This window comes from Paramisgurnus dabryanus, chromosome 10, assembly GCF_030506205.2.
Source record: "Paramisgurnus dabryanus chromosome 10, PD_genome_1.1, whole genome shotgun sequence".
Classification (NCBI taxonomy): domain Eukaryota; kingdom Metazoa; phylum Chordata; class Actinopteri; order Cypriniformes; family Cobitidae; genus Paramisgurnus; species Paramisgurnus dabryanus.
This window is the reverse complement of record NC_133346.1, coordinates 13,518,586-13,540,734: the sequence shown is the minus strand read 5'-3', so window position 1 is coordinate 13,540,734 and position 22,149 is coordinate 13,518,586. Positions and strand designations below refer to the sequence as shown.

The window sequence follows — 22,149 nt, the reverse complement described above, 5'->3', positions numbered from 1 at the left end:
GAACATTGGAGAGTGGATTTTTATAGTTGACTACAAAAATAGTGAGAGAAACCATTTCAACACAGTAAAACAAAACACTACTCTCAAAAGACAAGACGCTGAAGAAAAGACTTTGATTTTGTGTGTGTGTGTGTGTAAGAGAAAAGGTTTGCACGTAAACAGACAAAGGTTTAGCCCTCCAGGCAATGCAGGAATGATGGTATCTCACAATGCTGGAGAGAAGATCTCAGGAAGCAAGGAAAGGAAGGTCAAAGCTGCAGGCTCATAGTAATCCTGTGAAACTCAATTTTCTGTACAAAGTTTTATGTGAGAGGTGTGAGAGTTTGTCTGCGTGCTAAATTGAGGGATGGCGTGACAGTGCCTTTTAGTCTGAGAACAAATTTGTGATCGGTGAGTGAATTATAAATAAACAATTTAAAGCACGTCACAGGGCTGTCAAATAACATCTATGATGGAATACAACAGGAAGTTACTCTCTACTTTCATTTGAAACAAACATGGCCCGGATGCCAAGCTCTGGATTGTTTTGCCGGCAGAAACCGAGCCAAGATTAAAACTGAAAATAAGTTATGGGTTATTTTTGACCTATACTGTAGTGCCGGGCAAGAATATTGTCTTCTCTGCGTTGTTTGTATGACAGTTTAAGCTTTGGATGGAGGTGGAGCTGATGGGAAACAAACACGGTCTATGTGTTTGTTTGAAGTAAGCAAATCTACTGAGACACCTGTCTGTGGTTTGAAATGAATCCCTGACAGTGTGCGCTTCTTTCTGACAGATGTTCATTGTCGGAGAACGTGCCAATGTTTTTGTCGGGAGTTACTCAAATATTAGCATGAAACAAATTGGTACATAAACACCTGCTTTGTTATAAAACCTGTGGAGACTTAATTTTGGACAAATTTTCAGGCAGTTGTTGGTACTCGTGTAAATTTCATATCTATATGGTTCAATGACCATTATGATGCTTTTTATGAAGGTATGTCTTTGTATATAGTAAATAGGGGCAGCCCAGCAGTTTTCAATACAACATGCAATGAGCATTACATTTACGTAACATGCATATATATTTCCATTAGTATTCAAGGGTGTAGATATAAGACCGCAAAATCACTAGAGCATCAGACCTCCATGCTAAGCCGAAATGGTTTTTCATCATTCAGCACCATTAACAGCATCAGAGTCACAGCTGTCTGCAGAAATACTGTGTGCTGTTTCCTGTGCTGTGTTGTCATTATGGTGTGGAATGTACACACTGGTATTATTTATCTGTCAGTAATAAACCTGTGAGCGCAGACAGAACCCTAGGGCATGAAGAGCACCCATGCATTAGTAAACCACCTGTGTAGCAGACGAAAGCATTACTTCAGTTTAATGTTCAGACAGTAAACCAGTTATTTGAGTCATATTTTAAGTATATTTTAAAAATGCCATTTAAGGTTATCGCGAACAAAGAGAAAATGCAGTTTTTTTCATTTGCAAAGAGTGTTACTGTAATTGTTTTCTGTAAACCCTTACTATTGTTTTATATAGCCAGAAAAATATTTTATTGAACACCAGTTTTAAGTAGGTATAATCTTAGTCTCGGAAATTTTTCCTGAAATTGCTTTGAAAAAAAAAATTTGAAATTACTTAAAACTTAAACACAACTTTAAAAAGTAAGTTTTTTTTTTGTTAAAAATTTTATTTAATTTAACTTAAAAAATATTATTTGACAACAATTTTTACACTCCATTTTTTTTTGTTTTACTAATATTTTATAAGTTGAATTAACAAGTAATTAATAAGAATTAGCAAGTAACTTAGTTTTTTAAGTTTTTAAGTACATTTATTTAAAAAAAAAGAATATTTAGCAGGTGATCCACTAGGAAGTTTATGACATTGAATATTTTAAGACGGCTCAGACTGTGGTGTTGTAAACTGTGGCAGATTTATTCATCTAATCTGCTTCACATTCTCTGTTCTTCATCGTGGTACAAAGACCTATCTATAATTTATTTGAGGATCCAACAATTGTTTTTATTATGGAGCTGTAAATATAAAACGCAGGTAAAATTAACTAGATTTGAGTACATTTGATGTTTAAATTTATATTAAAAATCTTCAATAATATTGGCAAGTCCCTTGGCAGTTTTTTACATCTAATGTCTAATGGAGACATTTGTGAGATTTTTTTTTTATTTTTCTCATGAGAAATTTCTGACACACAGGATACTTTCTGTTTATACTAATATGCTAATTTATACTAATAATTGAGATAGGCTATTAAAGAGATCAACTGTGATTTTTTTTTTATGGGGCTTACTGTGGTAAAATGGTAGCCATTCATTTAAAGGGACATTTCATGAAACTCTGACTTTTTCCATGTTAAAGTGCTATAATTGAGTCCACAGTGCTTCTATCAACCTCGAAAATGTAAACTTAGTTTTGTTAAACCATTCTCTGCAAACATGTGAAAAAATAGCTCTTTGAAATGTTTCTCCCCTTGTGATGTCAGAAGGGGATAATGCCGCCCATTAATCTGCTCTTTTCAACCACGGCACTGCCATTTAGTGCAGAGATCATCTCATTTGCATTGAAAAGGACACACCCAAAAAACTGCACATTTTTGCTCACTCCTACAAAGTGGTAATTTTAACATGCTATAATAAATTATTAATATATGATATTTTGAGCTAAAACTTCACATATGTATTCTGGGGACACCAAGATTTATTTTACATCTTAAAAAGTTATTGTGAAATGTCCCCTTTAAATCTGTATTTAGTAGATGGGGACGTTTTAAGAAATGAAAATGAAGATTCTGAACAAAACACACAGGGTTATGTAATCAGTAATTTGTGAACGGTAATTTCTAATCTTTAAAAATAGCTTGAGCCTTTTTATAAAGGAGTCAACTGTCTACATACAGCAGAAATCAGACTGCTTGACTGTGTTTGTTCCTACTTAGTTTGTTAAAGCTGTTTGATGAAACTGTGATGAAAACTCTGCAAACCCATCTGCACCCTCTGCTACCAACAAACACACCAGCAAGTTCAAACATGATTTTTCCAAAACCGGAGAACACACAGACTTTTATCCATAACCCAAAGCTTTAAACAACACTGCCAGTCACTGTCCTGATAGAAGGCTTCTAGAAATAGAAATGACATGCTGAGGTTTTGATTTGAACAGGACACCTCAAAGTGGGTAGTCACAAATATTTGCCTAAGAACTCAAGCTATTTTCATAATTATATATTGAATCTAACCGTGTAGTTGATAGTTATTTGTCTGTTTTCTTGGACCTTTTTTGAAACACCAGGTGCCTGTATTTATAAGTTTATATCTCAAAATAAGTGAATGTTTGTCAGAAATCAGCTTATTATAAAAACTTGTTTTTATGCTTTTACATGAAACCGAACTTTACATGGGATTTGGAGATTTGTCAGGTTTCTTGCAGCCAATGATGTCACCGCCTGTAGTCCGCCTAGTTTTTTAAAAAGCCGTCTGAAAATCATGTCAAAAGCTATACTATTGTATCTCTTATTATGTCTGCAGAACCTGTAAATGTAAATTAGGTTTTAATTTTGCAGTTTTATTTTCAGATTTTTATTCGTTACTTTATGCTTACGATTTGTGAAGTTTATTTTTTACTGACGGAGATGTGCAGATAAACAAAACTCTTATGCTGTGTTTACACCAACCGCGGTAGAGGCGTGAAGCGCGAGTGATTTCAATGTTAAGTCAATGTGAAGATGCGTTGATGCAGTGGCATTTGGGGCCGCGCGGCAGACACGTTTCTGCCTCATTCGCGCGTCTAGCTTGCACGAAAAGGCGCGACTTGAGCGTTGTGCGTGGTACGCGCGAATGGTGCTTTTGTGCATTTTGCATTTCACGCGAATTTGCGGCTGACGCCTGAGTTGAAAAATTTGAAGTTTGGCGGAATTTTGCGCCGCGTTAACCAATCAGGCGCTTGCTTGCTGCTGTGGTGGCAGCCCCCCTCCACCGGAGTCACTCATTCAACCAACGCTTGATATTGTCCGTAAGCAGTCACCCGGAGCTATACGACACAAGTTCTTATTTTTATAGAGGAGACAGGAATAAAAAGGACCTCGCTTGGAAGAGTGTCAGTAAGGACATTGGGCAACCTGGTAAGTTGTAATACACACTTCACTTTTGAGTCACGTGAATTTTATCGACCCGCGCCGTTTATTTTCCCCCTATAGTAAGGTTACCAAATACAAACTGGTAACTCTCTCGATAAATGCACAATCAACATCAGTCATCTTGCAAACAGACAACCGCATAGCACTTGCCCCTCCCACAAGAAGCGGAGTTCGCCTCTGACGGGTGTCAAATGCTTGCTTTTCCGCGCGTCTACTTCGCTCTACATAGGCAAATGCATTCAAACTGTTCAAGCAGCAAACTAGGTGCGGTAGATGCGGTTTTGACGCCTGAAACGCGGTTGGTGTAAACTCAGCATTAGAAAGACGCAGCCACATTTTTTCAGATTGCTGCATGGAAAAGGTGGAGACAAGTGGCACGGTTTTAGCCATGAAATGTGAACTGCCCCAAGGCATTGACTGCAACGCAAAATCGGGGTAATGTGCAGAAATCTACCTGTGCCGATTGGGATTTGATTTAGCATTTTTTTACCGTTCCTTGAAAGAATGTTCACGTTTCGTGTCTTTTGTGTGCTTAAATATATTATGTCTGAACAGTGTTAGGGGTAACGAATTACAAGTACCGTGCATTAAGTAATAATATTACTTTTTTGAAGTAACGAGTAAAGTGACACTTTTTAAATGTGCACTTTAATATTTGAGTTACTTTTTCAAAAAAGCGCGCTGAAAGAGAGCGACATGGTCGCAATGCGCAAATACGCATTTTCTTGTCCAGGCGTGTCAGCGCTGCAGCCAGTTGAAAATATTTCAACTTTTCAGAATGCCACGTTGGAAAGTGCATGGAAAAGGAGATGGAAAGCGATGTGGCTCCATTTTTTAAAAAGCGAGTGTCTTCATTGAAAGCAGTTAAAAACATACGCCGCCCTCAAAAGCTTTGGTGTACACACCCCCTTAAACTGTGCATGTAAAAAAAATGTATTGTAAAGTTTGGCTAATTGTATTTTCCTAAATACTCCTTGCATCTTTGTAACATTAAATCTTGTGCATGTTTAGTCTCTCTGGTAAGATCCAGATGTTGTCTCTGATGTGCTTTTTAAATGAATTATACCACATTAGCCCTACTGAATATGGTAATGCATGAAAGATTCATCATAATTCACATATGTTGCTTCTTGTATGATAAAATCTGAATTAAATGGGTATGCCTAATGCCTGCTTATGAAAGCGGTGCTTTACCCTTAAACTTTACTTGTTGCACTAAATATTTCACTGTAGTAATTTCTTTGTAATGCTTTCACTTGTTTTCAACATCAGCTTTTGAACTAATCATAAGAGCTATAAACCTTTCTTATTTGTTATAGTCTTTAATAATAGGGTTTTAAAATTTAAAATGAAATTTATAGAAATAATGTTTTTTGCCATTTTTATTGACCCAATTATCAATAGACATAAGAAGAGTTGAAATTGATCACATATTTCCCATATAAGAACCACAGCTCAAAAGCAAGTGCATTTAACTACTAAGCAACATTCTCATTCATCCCTTTAGCAGATGCTTTTATCCAAAGCGACTTACGGTGCCTTACATCTTTTACAATACATTTTTTATCAGTATGTGGGTTCGCTGGGACTTATGACCTGTGGTGCTGCTAATGCAATGATCCACCAATTGAGCTTTAGGAACACTGCATATGGTCATAATTCACAATCAAGCATTATTATTTAAAATAGATAGATATATATGTCTATAGATATTGATAGATCGATAGAGGTACGATAGTATGCATATCTTAACTGCTTCTGTATGTGAATCCTTTCAAATGAAACACTACAGTCTGGTCTTTTATGTATTGGGAGCGTGATCCAAACAGAAAGGTTACAGGCATTTTTTTGTAAGTGATTTCCTGTAGAGATATGTAAGATGACAAACCTCTCGCAGGGACCTCTGCTCCCAGACACCGCGGGTGAGAAACCTGGATTTAAGGTGTCCCTTTGTTGTCATGGAAACCGTTGTGCAGTTCAATTTGTATGAAGTGATGCTGGTGTTCAGGTGGCTGAAGCTGGTGGTTATTAAATACTGGATTTAGATACACTTTTACTACTGGGTAAAATTTGATTTACTAGGAGACTTACACCAGGGAATTTCTAAAACATTATTATAACAAACATCATAACATGATCATCTTAGGTTCCCACAAAACACAGTTGGTTCAGACTTGCAGTACTACACCAATTTTATATCTGGAGGCAACTAAACACATTTATTTGGGTTTTTATATTTATTTTTTATTTGTTTGGTTATTTCTTTTCCCCCGAAGCTCCTGTGTTTTACTTTGGCAATCAGGAGTATCATGTCGACGAGAGCGGCGGTCACATTGAGGTGCGTGTGTGGAGAACAGGGACGGATCTCTCAAAAACAGCTACGGTCACTGTGAGATCCCGTAAAACAGTTCCTGTGTCTGCAGAAGGTGAGAGACCCCATCAGCTTTTCCAAAAATTCTATGTCTTTTCTCATATATATATATAGCATATCAAATAACACTTTACTTGCAGGGATGTTCATAAGACTGACATAACACCTTCATAATCATGACATAACATGTGCTATGAACATAAAGGAGATTTTATGCACCTTTATGTCAACTGTCATTAAGTGTCATTTGTTCAATTATGTCATTTTTAATGCAAAGATGACATTGTTTGATATGTCTTTGTTATGACAACTTGAAATTAACCAATACGTCATAACTTGTCTTGACAACTTGACATAATCAAGACAACATAACTGATCACTTTTTTACCAGTGATACAAATTGAATTTTTTATTAAAATGTCTTTAAGTGTTAATACTCTTTCAAATAGTTTAATAATAAAATCATGAATATTCTTCAGTTCATAATGTTTTTTTAAGTTTCCTCCATGTATTTAATAATATTATTTAATAATAATATTTATAATTAAAATTGATAAAATTATATTTTTATTGCATTTGGAGACGGATTCACCTAAAATTAAATGAAAACAGTACAATACTGGGTTAGGCCATGCAGCGTTGGGTCCATATCGCTGCAAAGTTAATTACATTAAAATTAAATTGATTAAATGTTTTGTTCGTTTTTTTCTATGTCAGAAAATTTTTGAACCCTTTGTTTGAGAAAGAACAAGTTCTATTAGTTGACAGTTTTTTATTTATTGTGCACATACATAAAGTTAAGTATAATATTTTGACATGTCTGTTGCATTTTGTTAAGGTATTTAAAATTATTTGACATAGTATTAACACTTAAATGACAGTTTAATGTAATATTAACCCATACAGCTAGGTAGTTTCTTATGTTTGATAATTATTCTGCTATGTCATGTTTATGACAAGTTATGATCTATTGGTTTATGTTTAGTTGTCATAACCAAGACAATTTAAACAATGTCATCTTTGCATTAAAAATGACTTAATTGAACAAATGACAGTTGTCATAAATGTGCATAAAAACTCCTTCATGTTCATTGCACGTGTCATGTCAAGATAATAAAGGTGTTATGTCAGTCTTATAAATACCCCTTTTAGAAAAGTGTTACCAAACTGCCTTTTTTGACCAAAATATAACAGACAAACTTTACAAATACACCCAGGAATCGTGCAATATGTACAAAGGTGTAGGATATGGTCTCTTTAAAGGAACATGCCCACATTTTGGGAAGTAAGCTCATTCACCGATAGATAAGTCAGATAAGTCTGTTCACCGATAGATAAGTTAGATAAGTCCATACATACCTTTCTTATCTCCATGCGTGCTGTAACTCGGTCTGACACAGCCCCCGCTAGCTTAGCTTAGCACAAAGACTGGAAGTGAATGGCTCCAGCTAGCATACTGCTCCCAATAAGTGACAAAATAACGCCAACATTTTCCTATTTATGTGTGGTGACTTGTATAGTCACACACGTGTACAAATAACAAGGTCATATGAGCCATTTTTTAACAGTATACATACTGGGACTATATTCTCCATGGTGTGACTATACAAATCACAACACATTAATAGGAAAATGTTGGCATTATTTTGTCACTTATTGGAAGCAGGATGCTAGCTGGAGCCATTCGCCTCCAGTCTTTGTGCTAAGCTAAGCTAGCGGGGGCCGCGTCAGACCGAGTTACAGCATGCACGGAGATGAGAAAAGTATGTATGGACTTATCTAACTCTGGGGGAAATTGTGAATAAGCTAAATTCCCAAAATGTGGACGTGTTCCTTTAATGGTTTGTGAGTGCTGTCTATTTAGTTCTGTCTCTGCAAACCAGCCTATTTTGCTTACTTCTGATTAATGCTTTTTTGCTCAGTCCTTGAACAACGCTGATACATGGCATCAAAAGCACAGCTCGGAGCACAGCTTAAACCAAAAAATATATATACAAAATATATCTCTCTGTTTATCCAAGTATTCTGAACAGTCAGCCCAAACTGCGCTGTAAGCTACCATACAGGAACATTAGTGTCTCGGAGCAAGGATTATATATCTTGCACTTTGTCTTTAAATCTAGCATGAGCTTAACCTGTCTCTGTGTTGTCATGTGCCAGCGGGGTCGGATTATGTGGGAATTAGCAGAAACTTGGACTTTGCACCAGGAGTGGACGTGAAGACAGTTCGGGTCACCATCCTGGATGATCTTGGCCAGCCGGTTTTGGAAGGGACGGAGAGATTCGAGCTCGTACTCCGGATGCCCTCCAACGGAGTTCTGGGAGAGCCGGCGAAAGCCACAATCTTTATTAATGATTCAGTTTCAGACTGTGAGTATTAATAATCAAAGATGTTTTTTTTATTCTATGGTACTTGACTGAATTACTGGTACTGTTTATATCTTGTGTATTATTGTCTTTCACATACAACATGAAGGACCCACGTACTACTTCTTGTTACTATAAAGTTATTTGAGTGTCTATTTTTCATATATTTTCTTTCTCTTCAGTACCGAAGGTAGAGTTCAAACAAGCTGTCTTAACTGCAGAGGAGAGTGAAGGTCAAATCTCAGTAGTGATTCACCGCAGCGGCGACATTAGACACAAGTCCACTGTACGCTGCTACACGCGGCAGGGCTCAGCACAGGTGGCGTCTGACTTTGATGAGAGACCCAACACTGACACCTCCATCATTACTTTCCTGCCTGGTAAACAAACCCTACATACTTTTGAGCGATGGAAAAAACTACACAGAGGAAAAGTTTATGAATCATTTATTATTATTAATCTGGATTAATCACAATGAGGCGGGTTCCCGGACAGGGCTTATCCTAGTCCTAGACTTAAATGCATTTTTGAGCTGCCTTAATTTAAAAACACCTTGTATTGACATATCTTAACATATATCAGAGCAATTGTCTTGTATCAAGATCCAAACCAGTATTGTTTTTTGTAAGGTATGTTTTTGTGAAAACTACATACATGTCCTAAAATAACTAAGGTGTAGTACTGGATTCATCTAAACCCTGTCCAAGAAACTCCCCCAATATGTTTTTCATGATCTAATACAGTAGGTGTTAATACCATGAGATGCAAATCACATATCTTGAAAACCTATATATACAACATGATTGTAAAGATATAGTATACATTTTTAATTTTAATTTATAAATAAAAGGTACATTTGACTTTTTTCTTACATTCATCGAATATATCTTTCTGTAATGTAATCTGCTGTATTCGAATTGTTCAGTTTTGGTATGAAAACAGGTGCTTTAGAGGTAGTGGGTGATATTTGGGGATCTCATACATTTCAAGTGCATTCTTGTGATCATATAAAAGTGACTTTAGTTTTGCATGCATGCTTTATTTGTAAAACAATAAAGGAATGGAGCAAAGTTAAGTGGGGTTTTTTTGTCTCTCTTGGTCTTCAGGTGAGGCTGACAAACCATGTGTGTTAAAACTGGTGGATGATCTAATTTATGAGGAAGAAGAGGAACTGCGCCTAGTTCTGGGTAGTGCAAAGAGCGACTCACCATACGGGGCATCCATAGGCATTCAAAATGAGACGCTCATCAAGATCAAAGACAGCTCTGACAGTAAGGCGACAACAGAGACATTGGTCATCAAAGTGCTTTGAATTCTTAACAAACTTAAGATGCATCGTAATATTAAAGGAAAACACCACAGTTTGTCAATATTTTACTACGTTCTTATCTCAACTATCGTTTTTCAGTGTATGCACTTTTAATCTTTGTACAGCGCCTCGTGAATGTGTTAGCATTTAGCTTAGCCCCATTCATTCCTATGGTTCCAAACAGGGATGAAGCCATCAAACACTTCCATGTTTTCCCTATTTAAAGACTGTTACACGAGTAATTATGGTGGCACAAAATGAAACTTTTGTTTGGATCCTAAGGAATGAATGGGGCTAGGCTAAATGCTAACACATTCAAGAAGCGCTGTACAAAGATTAAAAGTGCATGCATTGAAAAAAGATAGGTATGTATTAATTCATCTAAGTTGAGGTAAGAACATAGTAAAATATTGAAAAACTGTGTTTTTTCCTTTAATACCTCACATGTTAAGATCTCCATAATTGGTTGAAGTTTCATTAAACTGTGATGTTGTCTTGTGTTGGCTGAGACAACAAAAGCGAAATATTTAAGAGATAAACTTCATCTTTCTGCCTCAGAGCCCATCATCAAGTTTTCCGAGACCAAGTTCAGCGTCAGCGAACCGAAAGAGTCAGGCCAGGTGACGCTGGTGAAAATACCCATCCGCCGGACAGGAGACGCTTCGAGAGTATCCCTGGTCAGGGTTCACACCAAGGACGGCTCGGCTGTATCCGGAGAAGACTACCATCCCATCTCTCAGGGTGAGGAATCCACAGAGATCCGTGCATAACTCACATCGATAGACCCCGTCATTTGCATTTTGAATATGCCGCATCTAATTATCTTTTGTAGATTGGCAGGTGTTTTATAGCACCGCTTCCAAACAGCTACCTCGTGCATGCATTTTCCAGTTAAATCAGGTTATATAGAGTTCAGGATGCAAATGACATGTGCAATCAAGTGTGGAAGCATTTAGGATGAGTGGAGGAGTGCGATACTTCACGAGGGTGTTTATCTTGTCGGGAGTGCGTGTAATCAGCTGTTTTGTGTGTGTGCGTGCAGACGTCGAGTTTAAAGCGGGTGAGATCGAACACGTAGTGGAGGTGGAGGTCCTGTTTGATGGTGTTAAAGAGATGAGAGAAGCTTTCACGGTTCACCTGAAACCAGACGAGAACATGATTGCTGAAACACAGGTGAGAAATGTTCTCAATGTTCGGTGGGATATATTCAGTTTACAAAACAGACTCTAAAATTTAATTTTTTTATAGTTTACTCAAATATGAAAATGCTTTCATCGTACTCATCCTCCTGTCATCCCTAATTTTCTTCAATTAAATACAAACAAATCATTTTGTATTAAAATGCTATCATGGTATATTCTTATATGGGTCTTAGCTTTGCAAAAGCACATCTATCCATTATTAAAGTAATCCAAAACATTCCAGTGGGTATCAGCCTTTTATGTTTAGGTTCAGTAATTTCACTTTAATGCCAATAAAAATGTTATAAGTCAGTAATTGAAATGCCTTAAGGCCGAAGTTTAGTTGCATATGTGCCTACAGGAGAATGTAGTACGTAGCCCAGGAGATGCTTTGCATTTTTTCACAATCAGGGTTCGAACGGGTCCTTGAAATCCTTGAAAGTTTGTGAATCTGGTGGAAATAATTCAAGGCCCTGGGCATTAATAAATACAGGTCATTGAAAAGGCTGGAATCATTTTATGCAAGAAGTTTTCTGGAGTGTAGGATAATATCATAAAATGTCTAGCCTTTTATGCACACGTGCTAAACTATTTGCTTTAAATGCTTTTATCTTCTGTATGCGAATGTTGATTCATACCAAAATGCGTTTTTGCATGGTTGTGTTTGACACAGGTAAACGTCTCGGGTTACGTATGCAGCTGTTGTTCCCTGAGAAGGGAACGAGACGCTGCGTCTCCCTTGCTATACTTCCTGCGTCCCTGTAACGCTGTCTTCGGCAATATTTCAGATAGCGATATACTTGATATGAGTCTTTGTCGTTAAGCCTCACAATTGGTAAAATTTAATATACACATTCAGACGCACTTAACCCTGGAAGCGTCCCCAAAGTGTCACTGCAGTGACGCAGCGCGAGTTTCCTCGAAAGGATACTGTAACAATGTATCTTAATAGCTAACATGATGTAACCTTGCTCTCACTTGAAATGTCTCCCCACATTTAGTCCTTGAATTTGAGGGTTTTGGACCTGGAAAGTCGTTGAAAGGTCCTTGAATTTGAAGTTAACTAAGTTGTACAATGCGCATGCGTTAAACGCATGTACATGTACGAGTCAAATAAACTATACGTTGCAAGGTTGTGCGTTTATACTATGTGAGCACATAAAAAACTGACAAATTTTAGTAATTTAGTTTTACAAATGTCACTTTAGTCATTTCCTTGGTATTTACCAAATTTGACCACCTTTTCTGCAAAACCCTCTAAGTGCATGCAAGCTTTTTGGCAAAAACCTAATTTCTAGAAAAATACACTTTTATGGACAAAACATAGTAAATAGTTGCAAAATCACACAATATGTCACTAGAATGATAAAAGTCAGAATATAAAAATGAAGAAATGTGATCCATCTTCCCAGCACTTAGAGGACTTTGCAGAAAAATCTGCATATTTTCCCAACAAACTGGTATTTCTGAATGGCCTCAGGCCGGGGTTAAGCAAATTTAAAGCAAAGGTATTTGATGGACATATAATACATGCCGAAAGCATTTTTTTTTATATCATTAATATGTAATTTTTGACGGAGGTGCCGTTTAGCGGCTATTGAGCTCTTTAGTGAACAATACATTTGTGAGAGAAAACGATTAATATTTTGAGCCTTTTAGCTTGTATATACGTCACATATCCATGAAAACATACAGATCACTGTTGTAAGTTCAAATATGGTGGCACATCAATGCAGTTGAATCCTGATGGTTCTTGGGTGTCTCTCATGATAAGAAATGCATTTGACGAGAGATGCTGTAACCAATGATTGAACAATAAATCTAGCATTATCAGCATGCCAATAGCTAAATAAGCTCAAAATATTGTGTCCTCTCACAAGAATATCTTCAGGCTTCAGAAGACATTTATTAACCCACCAAAATCATTTGGATTGCTTAATGGTGGATTTATGTGTTTTTGGAGCTTCACCATATTGGTTTAGATATAAGATGGCATTTTAATTTAAATTATTTGTGTTCAACTGAACAAAGAAAGTCATTTTGGATGGAGGATCAGTAAATTATGAGAGTACTTTCATATTTAGGTGAACCATTTCTTTAAGGATTTTATTTAAGCTATGAATTTTTGAGTCAAAGTTGTGTGCATTTTGTATTGGCAGATGACTAAAGTCATAGTGTACATTGAGGAGGGTAACAGTATAGCTGACGTCACGTTCCCCTCATTGCCTCACGTTGTGTCTCTGCTGCACTATGATGATGTTCGTAGAACCAAAGAGAATTCTCAACCACCCGCCGGCTACCCCGTCATCTGTGTTACGGTAGGTTTGTCATTATTTTTATTTAACATCTATGCAGATGCTTTCATCCAATGCAACCTAAAGTGTATTCAATCTATACATTTTGTATTTTAGTACGTGTGTTGCCTGGGATCAAACCCATGACATTTGTCATCAAATGAGATACATTTTCAGGCTGTTCTGCCCATGAATAGCACTCATGTACCATGCAACTGAATTTACATTTTTATTTTATTCAGAATTTCATGTAACTTAATGATAATTATAGGGTAGCATTTATAAAGTTCTCAAAGGAAACTTGAAGTGCATGTGAATATAGAAGATTGCAATTACAGTTTTTTCTTATAGAGTCTTAAAGGTTAAAATACTTTGTAAAAAAGACCTTAGAGCATTTCCTAAATCAAAGCATCATTATAAAACAGTACTTTTTTTTCTTATAAATCCTCCATGACATTCTTTTGTACGCCACCATGTTTTGTTTTTCCCCACACCGTTGTGTTTGACACACAGTACCATATAATTAAATGATAAATATGAAAATTGTTTTACCAACTTTTTCCTCTTTCCCAGGCCTGCAACCCCAAATATCCTGACTATGACAAAACTGGTTCCATCTGCGTAAGCGAACACATCAACGACACCCTGACCCGTTACCGATGGCTCATCAGCGCCCCCAGTGGTCCAGATGGTGTCACCAGCCCAATGAAAGAGGTTGATTTCGACACCTACTTTACCTCCTCCAAAATAATCACTTTAGACTCCATTTATTTCCAAGCGGGCTCGAGAGTGCAGTGCGCGGCCCGAGCTGTGAATTCGAACGGGGATGAGGGACTTGAACTCGGCAGTCCCATTGTGACTATTAGCAAGGAAGAAGGTGAGCCTCAAATCATCACATTACGAGGGATCGTATAACAATGCTTTGCTTTGTATAACAGCACCAAAGAACATTATGCTCTTCCGTTGCTGCTGGTTATAATATAGCATTTGCAATGTGGAATTAGGCTACCCGTAGGTGGTAATACCCTTGAAGTGATGTTTCATGTCTTTGATGTTTCCGAGCAGGGATGTGCCAGCCACGTAAATTGGGCACAGTGGGCGCTGAGCCCTTTTCTGCCAAACTGCGTTACACGGGCGCCGAAGACCCCGGATATGCCAATCTCATCAAGCTTACTGTCACCATGCCCCATATAGACGGTGAGACAATCATTTCCCTTCGGGCTGACAGACTGTTGGCTTAGTCTGGACCCTCGAGAAATATATCCCCTGGGAAAAAAACTAGTGTTGTTGATTTGCTGTCAGTTTCAAATGTGAATGATGCATAAACACGAATAAGTGTCATGTCACGAATTTGCAAACCAAATCCATCCAACAAGTTTTCTCCCTCCGACAAAACTCTTGTGAAAGAAAGGTCCAAATGTCATATTGAGGTATTTTGGAATCACAACACGTCAGAAATCTAGGCCATATGCAAATGTTTGACCAGATACAGGTATGTTAATATTGTCGCCCTGCACATCAAACCCACTTGTAATGTCAGTGCCTTGACAACCTGAATAAAAGTGCATTTAAAGAAACAGATCACCCAAAAATGAAAAAAAAATCATATTTATGTCATTCTAAAGTATTGTTTATACTCGACGCATCCACATGAGCGCGTTGGTGCACACGGCAAAAAAGACGTTAACGCAGAGTCGTGTGTGTTGGGTGCCCGTGACCTCATTTTGCATTCGAAAATGACTGACGTTACTCTTTGATCGACCCATACAAACAATGCATATACTATTTATCTGACACTTAAAGCAAAAGTATGGAAACTTTGCCATTTAAAAGACAAATTCTTTTACACGTGATTGAGAATTATTGGCTTATATATGTATTGAATGTACCACTGAATGAGGAATAAAATACAAACTTTTAAATATAAAACTAAATAGTTTAAACTTTAGCTTACAATTTGATTCAGTTTTGTAATACTGCATATACAAATGTGAAACTATTAACTGTCATTATTTTGTATACGTTTTGTTATCTCACCAGGCATGCTTCCTGTCGTCTCCACACGTGCTTTATCCAATTTCGAGCTGACACTCAGTCCCGACGGCACTCGGGTGGGAAACCACAAATGCTCCAATCTGCTGGACTTCAACGAGGTCTCGACGCGCCACGGCTTCCTGACCAATGCCACACAAAACATTGAGAGCGCCGGAGATACTCTGCCGTATCAGTACAGCGTGGCTCTCAGGGGCCAGAGCACGCTGCGCTACTACAGGAACCTGAATTTGGAGGCTTGTCTGTGGGAGTTTGTGAGTTATTATGACATGTCTGAACTCCTCACAGACTGCGGGGGAAGCATCGGAACAGATGGGCAGGTGGGGCGCCACACAGTTTCGAGAAACCTCTGAATTCTGATGATGGTTTATAAAATGCATCTGTTCTTGCCTTAGAGCTATAACACTGGGCATGAAAGGAATCCTAGATTTAAGCAAACAATAGACATTCAGGTTTCTCCATCCATAAACACCTGCAGATGTTTATAGTATTGTAATTTCAGCACAGACCTGGTTCAACTGTCAAGTCAGCATTCAGCAAGTTAATGGGATCCGATTTAGATTTTTTCTCTTTTACTTTCACAGATTTATTTTTTAGATGTTCAAAGTTGCTTAAAGGGATAGTTTACTACCAAAAATATAAAAAATTCTGTCATCATTCACTCACCCTCATGTTGTTCTAAACCTCTATGAGTTTTTATTTTATTATGATGAACACAAAAGAAGATATTTTAATAAATGATGGTAAGCACACCGCTGCCGTAACCTTTGACTTCCATAGTAAGAAAACAAATATTATGGAAGTATTGTGATAATTAATGAAGAAGATATTTTGATAAATGATGGTAAGCTCACAGTTGACGGTACCCATTGAATTCCATCGTAATTGTTTTTCCTACTATGGAAGTCAATGGTTACTGGAAACATCATTTATCAAAATATCTTTTTTTGTGTTCATCAGAATAAAGAAATCCATACAGATTTAAAACAACACAAGGATAAGAAAATGCTAGAATTTTAATAACAAATGCGAATAAATTGCGCTTGAACATTTTGAGTTAACAAGCTTCATTCTATATCTGGTAAGTTGTAAAAACGCTCTTTACTCAATTTGAGCAATATATATATATATACATTTGATTTAAGCAATTTTGAGCTAGGCATGGTTGTTGGTGCCAGACGTGCCGATCTGAGTATTTCACAATCTGCTCAGTTACTGGGATTTTCACTCACAACCATTTCTAGGGTTTACAAAGAATGGTGTGAAAAGGGAAAAACATCCAGTATGCGGCAGTCCTGTGGGCAAAAATCCCTTGTCGATGCTATAGGTCAGAGGAGAATGGGCCGACTGATTCAAGCTGATAGAAGAGCAACTTTGACTAAAATAACCACTTGTTACAAACGAGGTATGCAGCAAAGCATTTGTGAAGCCACAACACGCACAAACTTGAGGCAGATGGGCTACAACAGCAGAAGACCCCACCCGCTACCACTCATCTCCACTACAATTAGGAAAAAGAGGCTACAATTTGCACAAGTTCACCAAAATTGTACACTTGAAGACTGGAAAAATGTTGCCTGGTCTGATGAGTCTCGATTTCTGTTAAGACATTCAGATGGTAGAGTCAGAATTAGGTGTAAACAGAATGAGAACATGGATCCATCATGCCTTGTTACCACTGTGCAGGCTGGTGGTGTAATGGTGTGGGGGATGTTTTGTTGGCACTCTTTAGGCTCCTTAGTGCCAACTGGGCATTGTTTAAATGCCATGGCCTACCTGAGCATTGTTTCTGACCATGTCCATCCCTTTATGACCACCATGTACCCATCCTCTGATGGCTACTTCCAGCAGGATTATGCATCATGTCACAAAGCTCGAATCATTTCAAATTGGTTTTTGAACATGAAAATTAGTTCACTGTACTGAAATGGCCCCCACAGTCACCAGATCTCAAACCAATAGAGAATCTTTGGGATGTGGTGGAACGGGAGCTTAGTGCCCTTGATGTGCATCCCACAAATCTCCATCAACTGCAAGATGCTATCCTATCAATATGGGCCAACATTTCTAAAGAATGCTTTCAGCACCTTGTTGAATCAATGCCATGTAGAATTAAGGCAGTTCTGAAGGGCGAAAAGGGGTCAAACACAGTATTAGTATGGTGTTCCTTATAATATATATTTATATATCAAATTGAGTAAAGAGCATTTTTACAACTTACCAGATTGTCCAACCTCCTCGCTCACTTTCTTCCAAGCAAGATCCTTTTCATTACTGTTTCTATAAAAGTACAAAGTCGTACAGCTCACGGTGTCCACATACAGTGCAATGATTTTGTCCTCCAATTTTGTTTGGTATTTCCGCCTCTACTCTCCATGTCGTCATCAAGCTCCTGATTGGTTAAAACGGCACGAATATCTGCCAAAGTTTAGATTTTTCAACTCGCACAATTCGCACCAATCACACAATGCGTGAGCCAAATGCCTGAAACGCTTGCGAATCACGTCATTCCTGGGATGTCTATTGCGTCTTTGCATTGACTTTAGATGTAAATCACTCGCGCTTGATGCTTCATTCGTGTCTGGTGTGAACGCACCATAAGATGCTCAAAACCTGCGCAAAAGGACCGTTCACACTATGGACCATAACAACAGTTTTTAAAATATTTCTACATTTGAGAGAAAAGCGGACTATAACGATACAGATACAGGGAACGGTATAGTTGGAATCACTTTTGGAACAAATTTATTTTCCGATAAATCATTGACTGCCATATCTATTCGAATTTAAAGTCGTCGATGCATAAGTAGTCATCGCAGATGTTCATAAAAACCCAGCACTGTATGATAAAACAAACCCTTTTTTTTCAAGTGTAGTTTCAACAAAATCGACAACGTTATCATTATAGTTATTGTCATAGTTAATATTATCATTAAAGTGTGAACGGCTTCTAACTCAGGCTTTGATTTGCTATGAACAAGTTTCTTTATTCAGAATTTAGTACTTTTTAGTCTATTATAATGCTTGACACTAAGTGGCAGTCATTACTCTCTTTACTGTGGTCAATAAAGAAGAGGATTGACTTTGCCATAACCCACTGGGTTAATTCAAAATCTTAGCTCTTTATTTAATAGCTTTCCCTCGATCAAAACCTCTGAATGATTTTCAGTGCTATTACCAAAATTGTTCTTAAACCTGTCTCCTCTAACTAAAGACAAGGGTTTAAAATTGATAGAGAAGCTCAAACCCTGCTAAAGATATTGAACAGATGAAGTATATGAAAGGCCTGACTTCTCTCTCCCTACAGATTTGCAAGCGTTCATTGGGATTTTTCTCATCTTGATTAAACTTCGTCCGACAGGTGTTCAGAACAGGCTCATTAGAGAGGAGCACATTTTTATCGCCTCCTATTTTGATTATAATTGACTATGTAAATCAGCAAATGTTTTACTCAATCAAAACAGATTATGCTTTGAGACGGCTAAAAAAAACTAAACGTGATTATTGATGAACTTTGCTTTGACAAATAATCAATAGCTTGCAATAGCTGATTTACAGCAACTTATAGTGGAGCACATTGGTTATTTATACCTGAATATTCATCTTTGAAATGTACATTTATTCATTTAGCAGACGCTACATTCAAAGTGACTCACGAATGAGAGAGCGTTTAACGTGATCATTATTGTTTGTCTTAACAGGTGCTGAACCTGGTGCAGTCGTACGTGACCCTGCGAGTTCCTCTCTATGTCTCATATGTGTTTCATTCGCCTGTGGGCGCTGGAGGCTGGCAACACTTTGACCTGCATTCTGAACTGCGGCTCACCTTCGTATACGACACTGCCATCTTGTGGAAAGATGGTGTCGGCAGCCCTCCGCAGGCAGAACTACAGGGTAAGTCTAAAGTAATACTCCACTGTACCATCATATACAAAATTTGTATTTTATGCATCAAATGGTATTATTTCCTTCCCTGAAAAGGTGTACAGTGATCCCAGAAAGTGTTTTTGTAGCTCAATTGGTAGAGCATTGTGTTAGCAACACAAAGGTCATGGGTTTGATATATACTGTAAGTTGTTTGGATAAAAGCGTCTGCCATATGCATAACTGTAAATTAATAAAATAGATAAAAACGGCTCATTGTAAAGTAATAAAAACAATACAGTTCATTATGCAAGGTCTTTATGCACCAATGATAATACAGTTATGTATATTATATTGCATTTTTGTCAAGAGATCCCTTACCCTTTATTTTTGCTTGCATCATTTGTTTGCAGATGCCACTAGGTTTAATGTTTTAGAAATGCAAAGACATTCATGCATTTTTAAGTGTGTAGTGTTGTAATAGTTTTGTGAAATTAGAGGTTAATTTTTTTTTTGTTTATGCAGGAGCCTTATATCCAACCAGCATGAGGATTAATGATCAGGGAAGACTTGTGGTGAACTTCCGCACTGAAGCTCGCTTTAGGGGCCTGTTTGTGGCAGTACATCATGGTAAGGTTTTTTTTATTAAGTCTCACCTGAGATCTATAAATCTGCGCATGACGTACAATCAGAGCCAATCAGCGAGCTTGTTACATCCACCTGGCCATAGCTAATTTGCATTTCTCATTTGACCATTTGCAAGGAACGGAAAAGCTAAATAGAGAGGCTAAAACGAAAAGCAAATCGAATAGCGAAAAGAATAAGGAGAACCATCTGGAAATGAAAACAGAAATGTTAAACGGAAATTATAGTATTATAGTTCAATTTATAAATCCAGTTATTTATTTCTCTTTTTAAATCGCTTTTTGAAATACATTTTGAAATTCCATTATTTAATTAAGAATTTATAAATGCAATTCAAAATGATGAACTTATTGAGTGTTTTATGTTGTTTTTGTAAATTGTTATATTACTTTGAACTATTTATTAATGGATTAATATTTCATTTCTACGTTATTTTTATAATCTCACTTTTTATTGCCTAATAAAATGTTACATAATGATTTTTTTTGTAACTTTGTCTATTTATTTATAGATTAATTAATGAATTTATAAACTAATCTATTAATTGCTATTTTTATTGTCCAGGTAGTTATTAAATATTGAAGTTCTTTATTACATTTTGCATGACTCTTATGGTCCTCCATATTTATCAACATACTTCTCCTGCAAACAAATATGAATTACAAGCACTTTTCCAAAATTTTTCCTTTTTTTGCAGCAGCAAATCCGAGGGGTCTAAAATCTGCAGGTAGGGTCAAACGAGGTAGGATCATGAATGTGAACAGTTGTGTTGTTTAAATTACCTTAAAGGGACAGTTCACCCAAAAATTCTGTCATCGTTTACTCATTCTTATGTTGTTATAAACCTGTATAAATTTCTTGTGAACACAAAGGACGATATTTTAAGCAATGTTCGTAAGCAAACCGATCATGAGCCCTATTCACATCCATAGTATTCTTTTTTCCTATGGAAGTGAATGGGGCTCACAAACGGTTTGGTTACAAACATTGCTTAAAATATCTTCTTTGTGTTCATCAGAACAAAGAAATTTATACAGGTTTCTAACAACTTGAGAGCGAGAAAATTATGACAGGATTTTCATTTTTGGGTGAACCATTCCTTTAAATATCTTTCCAGGCAAATATCATTAATAAGTTAATTTCCTATCTTTCACCTGATTACCCAGAATCCCTTGTGACGTCCATGGTGTTGAGTGCAGATCGCCCGGGTTTGACCTTTAACCTCACTCTGATAAGGACCGAGCCCACTTACAACCAACCTGTCCAGCAGTGGATGTTCATATCAGACTTTGCTGTGAGTTTCTCAGTCTGTATTTGATCAGACTCTGTCTTGATTATATTTTATAAGTATTTGACGCATTTATCTGTAAAATTGATGTGTCTGTGATCTGCAGGTTCGAGATTATTCAGGCACATACGCAATCAAATTGATCCCCTGTACAACAGCGCTGAATGTCGAATACTCTGTTCCTCCCGTCTGCAATCCCAGAGAGCCTGTTACTTTTGATCTGGATATCCGCTTTCAGCAGGTAAACAAAGGTTTAGCTATTACTGATAAAATGTGGTCTTGTTATAATTTACTTTAAGCAATCAGACATCATTCAGTTCAGTACAAATTAAAAATAAGTATATATTTCAAGTTTATCTTGTGTTTTATTTATTTATTTCATATATTAGTAGCCTGACGTTGTCATACTCAATTCAGGCTACTAATATACGAACACATATCTTTTAGAACAGACTCAATGTCAGAATCCACACATCTGAATTCTCCAGCGGCAGCCATTTCATTGTAAACAGATTCAACACACGCACTCTTTGGTGACGTGGTTGATACGTTACTGTTGATCATCTGTCCATCATCGTATAAAGCCCGCCCTCACAATTTGATTCGTCGGGCAGTTTTGGGACTCGCATAGTAG

The 22,149-nt window shown here is 37.2% G+C and overlaps 1 protein-coding gene across 1 annotated transcript in view; it reads left to right on the top strand.

Annotated features, from left to right (window-relative positions):
* The window catches only part of frem2a (FRAS1 related extracellular matrix 2a), a 62,380-nt gene that overhangs the window by 37,834 nt on the left and 2,397 nt on the right, over positions 1–22,149 (top strand). The window contains exons 7-21 of the mRNA XM_065257839.2: positions 6,421–6,570; positions 8,676–8,885; positions 9,065–9,262; positions 9,989–10,153; positions 10,750–10,932; positions 11,234–11,364; positions 13,532–13,690; positions 14,240–14,543; positions 14,732–14,863; positions 15,707–16,038; positions 19,420–19,612; positions 20,108–20,212; positions 20,925–20,969; positions 21,394–21,521; positions 21,622–21,756. Of these exons, the coding sequence (XP_065113911.1) occupies positions 6,421–6,570; positions 8,676–8,885; positions 9,065–9,262; positions 9,989–10,153; positions 10,750–10,932; positions 11,234–11,364; positions 13,532–13,690; positions 14,240–14,543; positions 14,732–14,863; positions 15,707–16,038; positions 19,420–19,612; positions 20,108–20,212; positions 20,925–20,969; positions 21,394–21,521; positions 21,622–21,756 (2,570 nt within the window). The remainder of the gene's footprint in view (positions 1–6,420; positions 6,571–8,675; positions 8,886–9,064; positions 9,263–9,988; positions 10,154–10,749; positions 10,933–11,233; positions 11,365–13,531; positions 13,691–14,239; positions 14,544–14,731; positions 14,864–15,706; positions 16,039–19,419; positions 19,613–20,107; positions 20,213–20,924; positions 20,970–21,393; positions 21,522–21,621; positions 21,757–22,149) is intronic.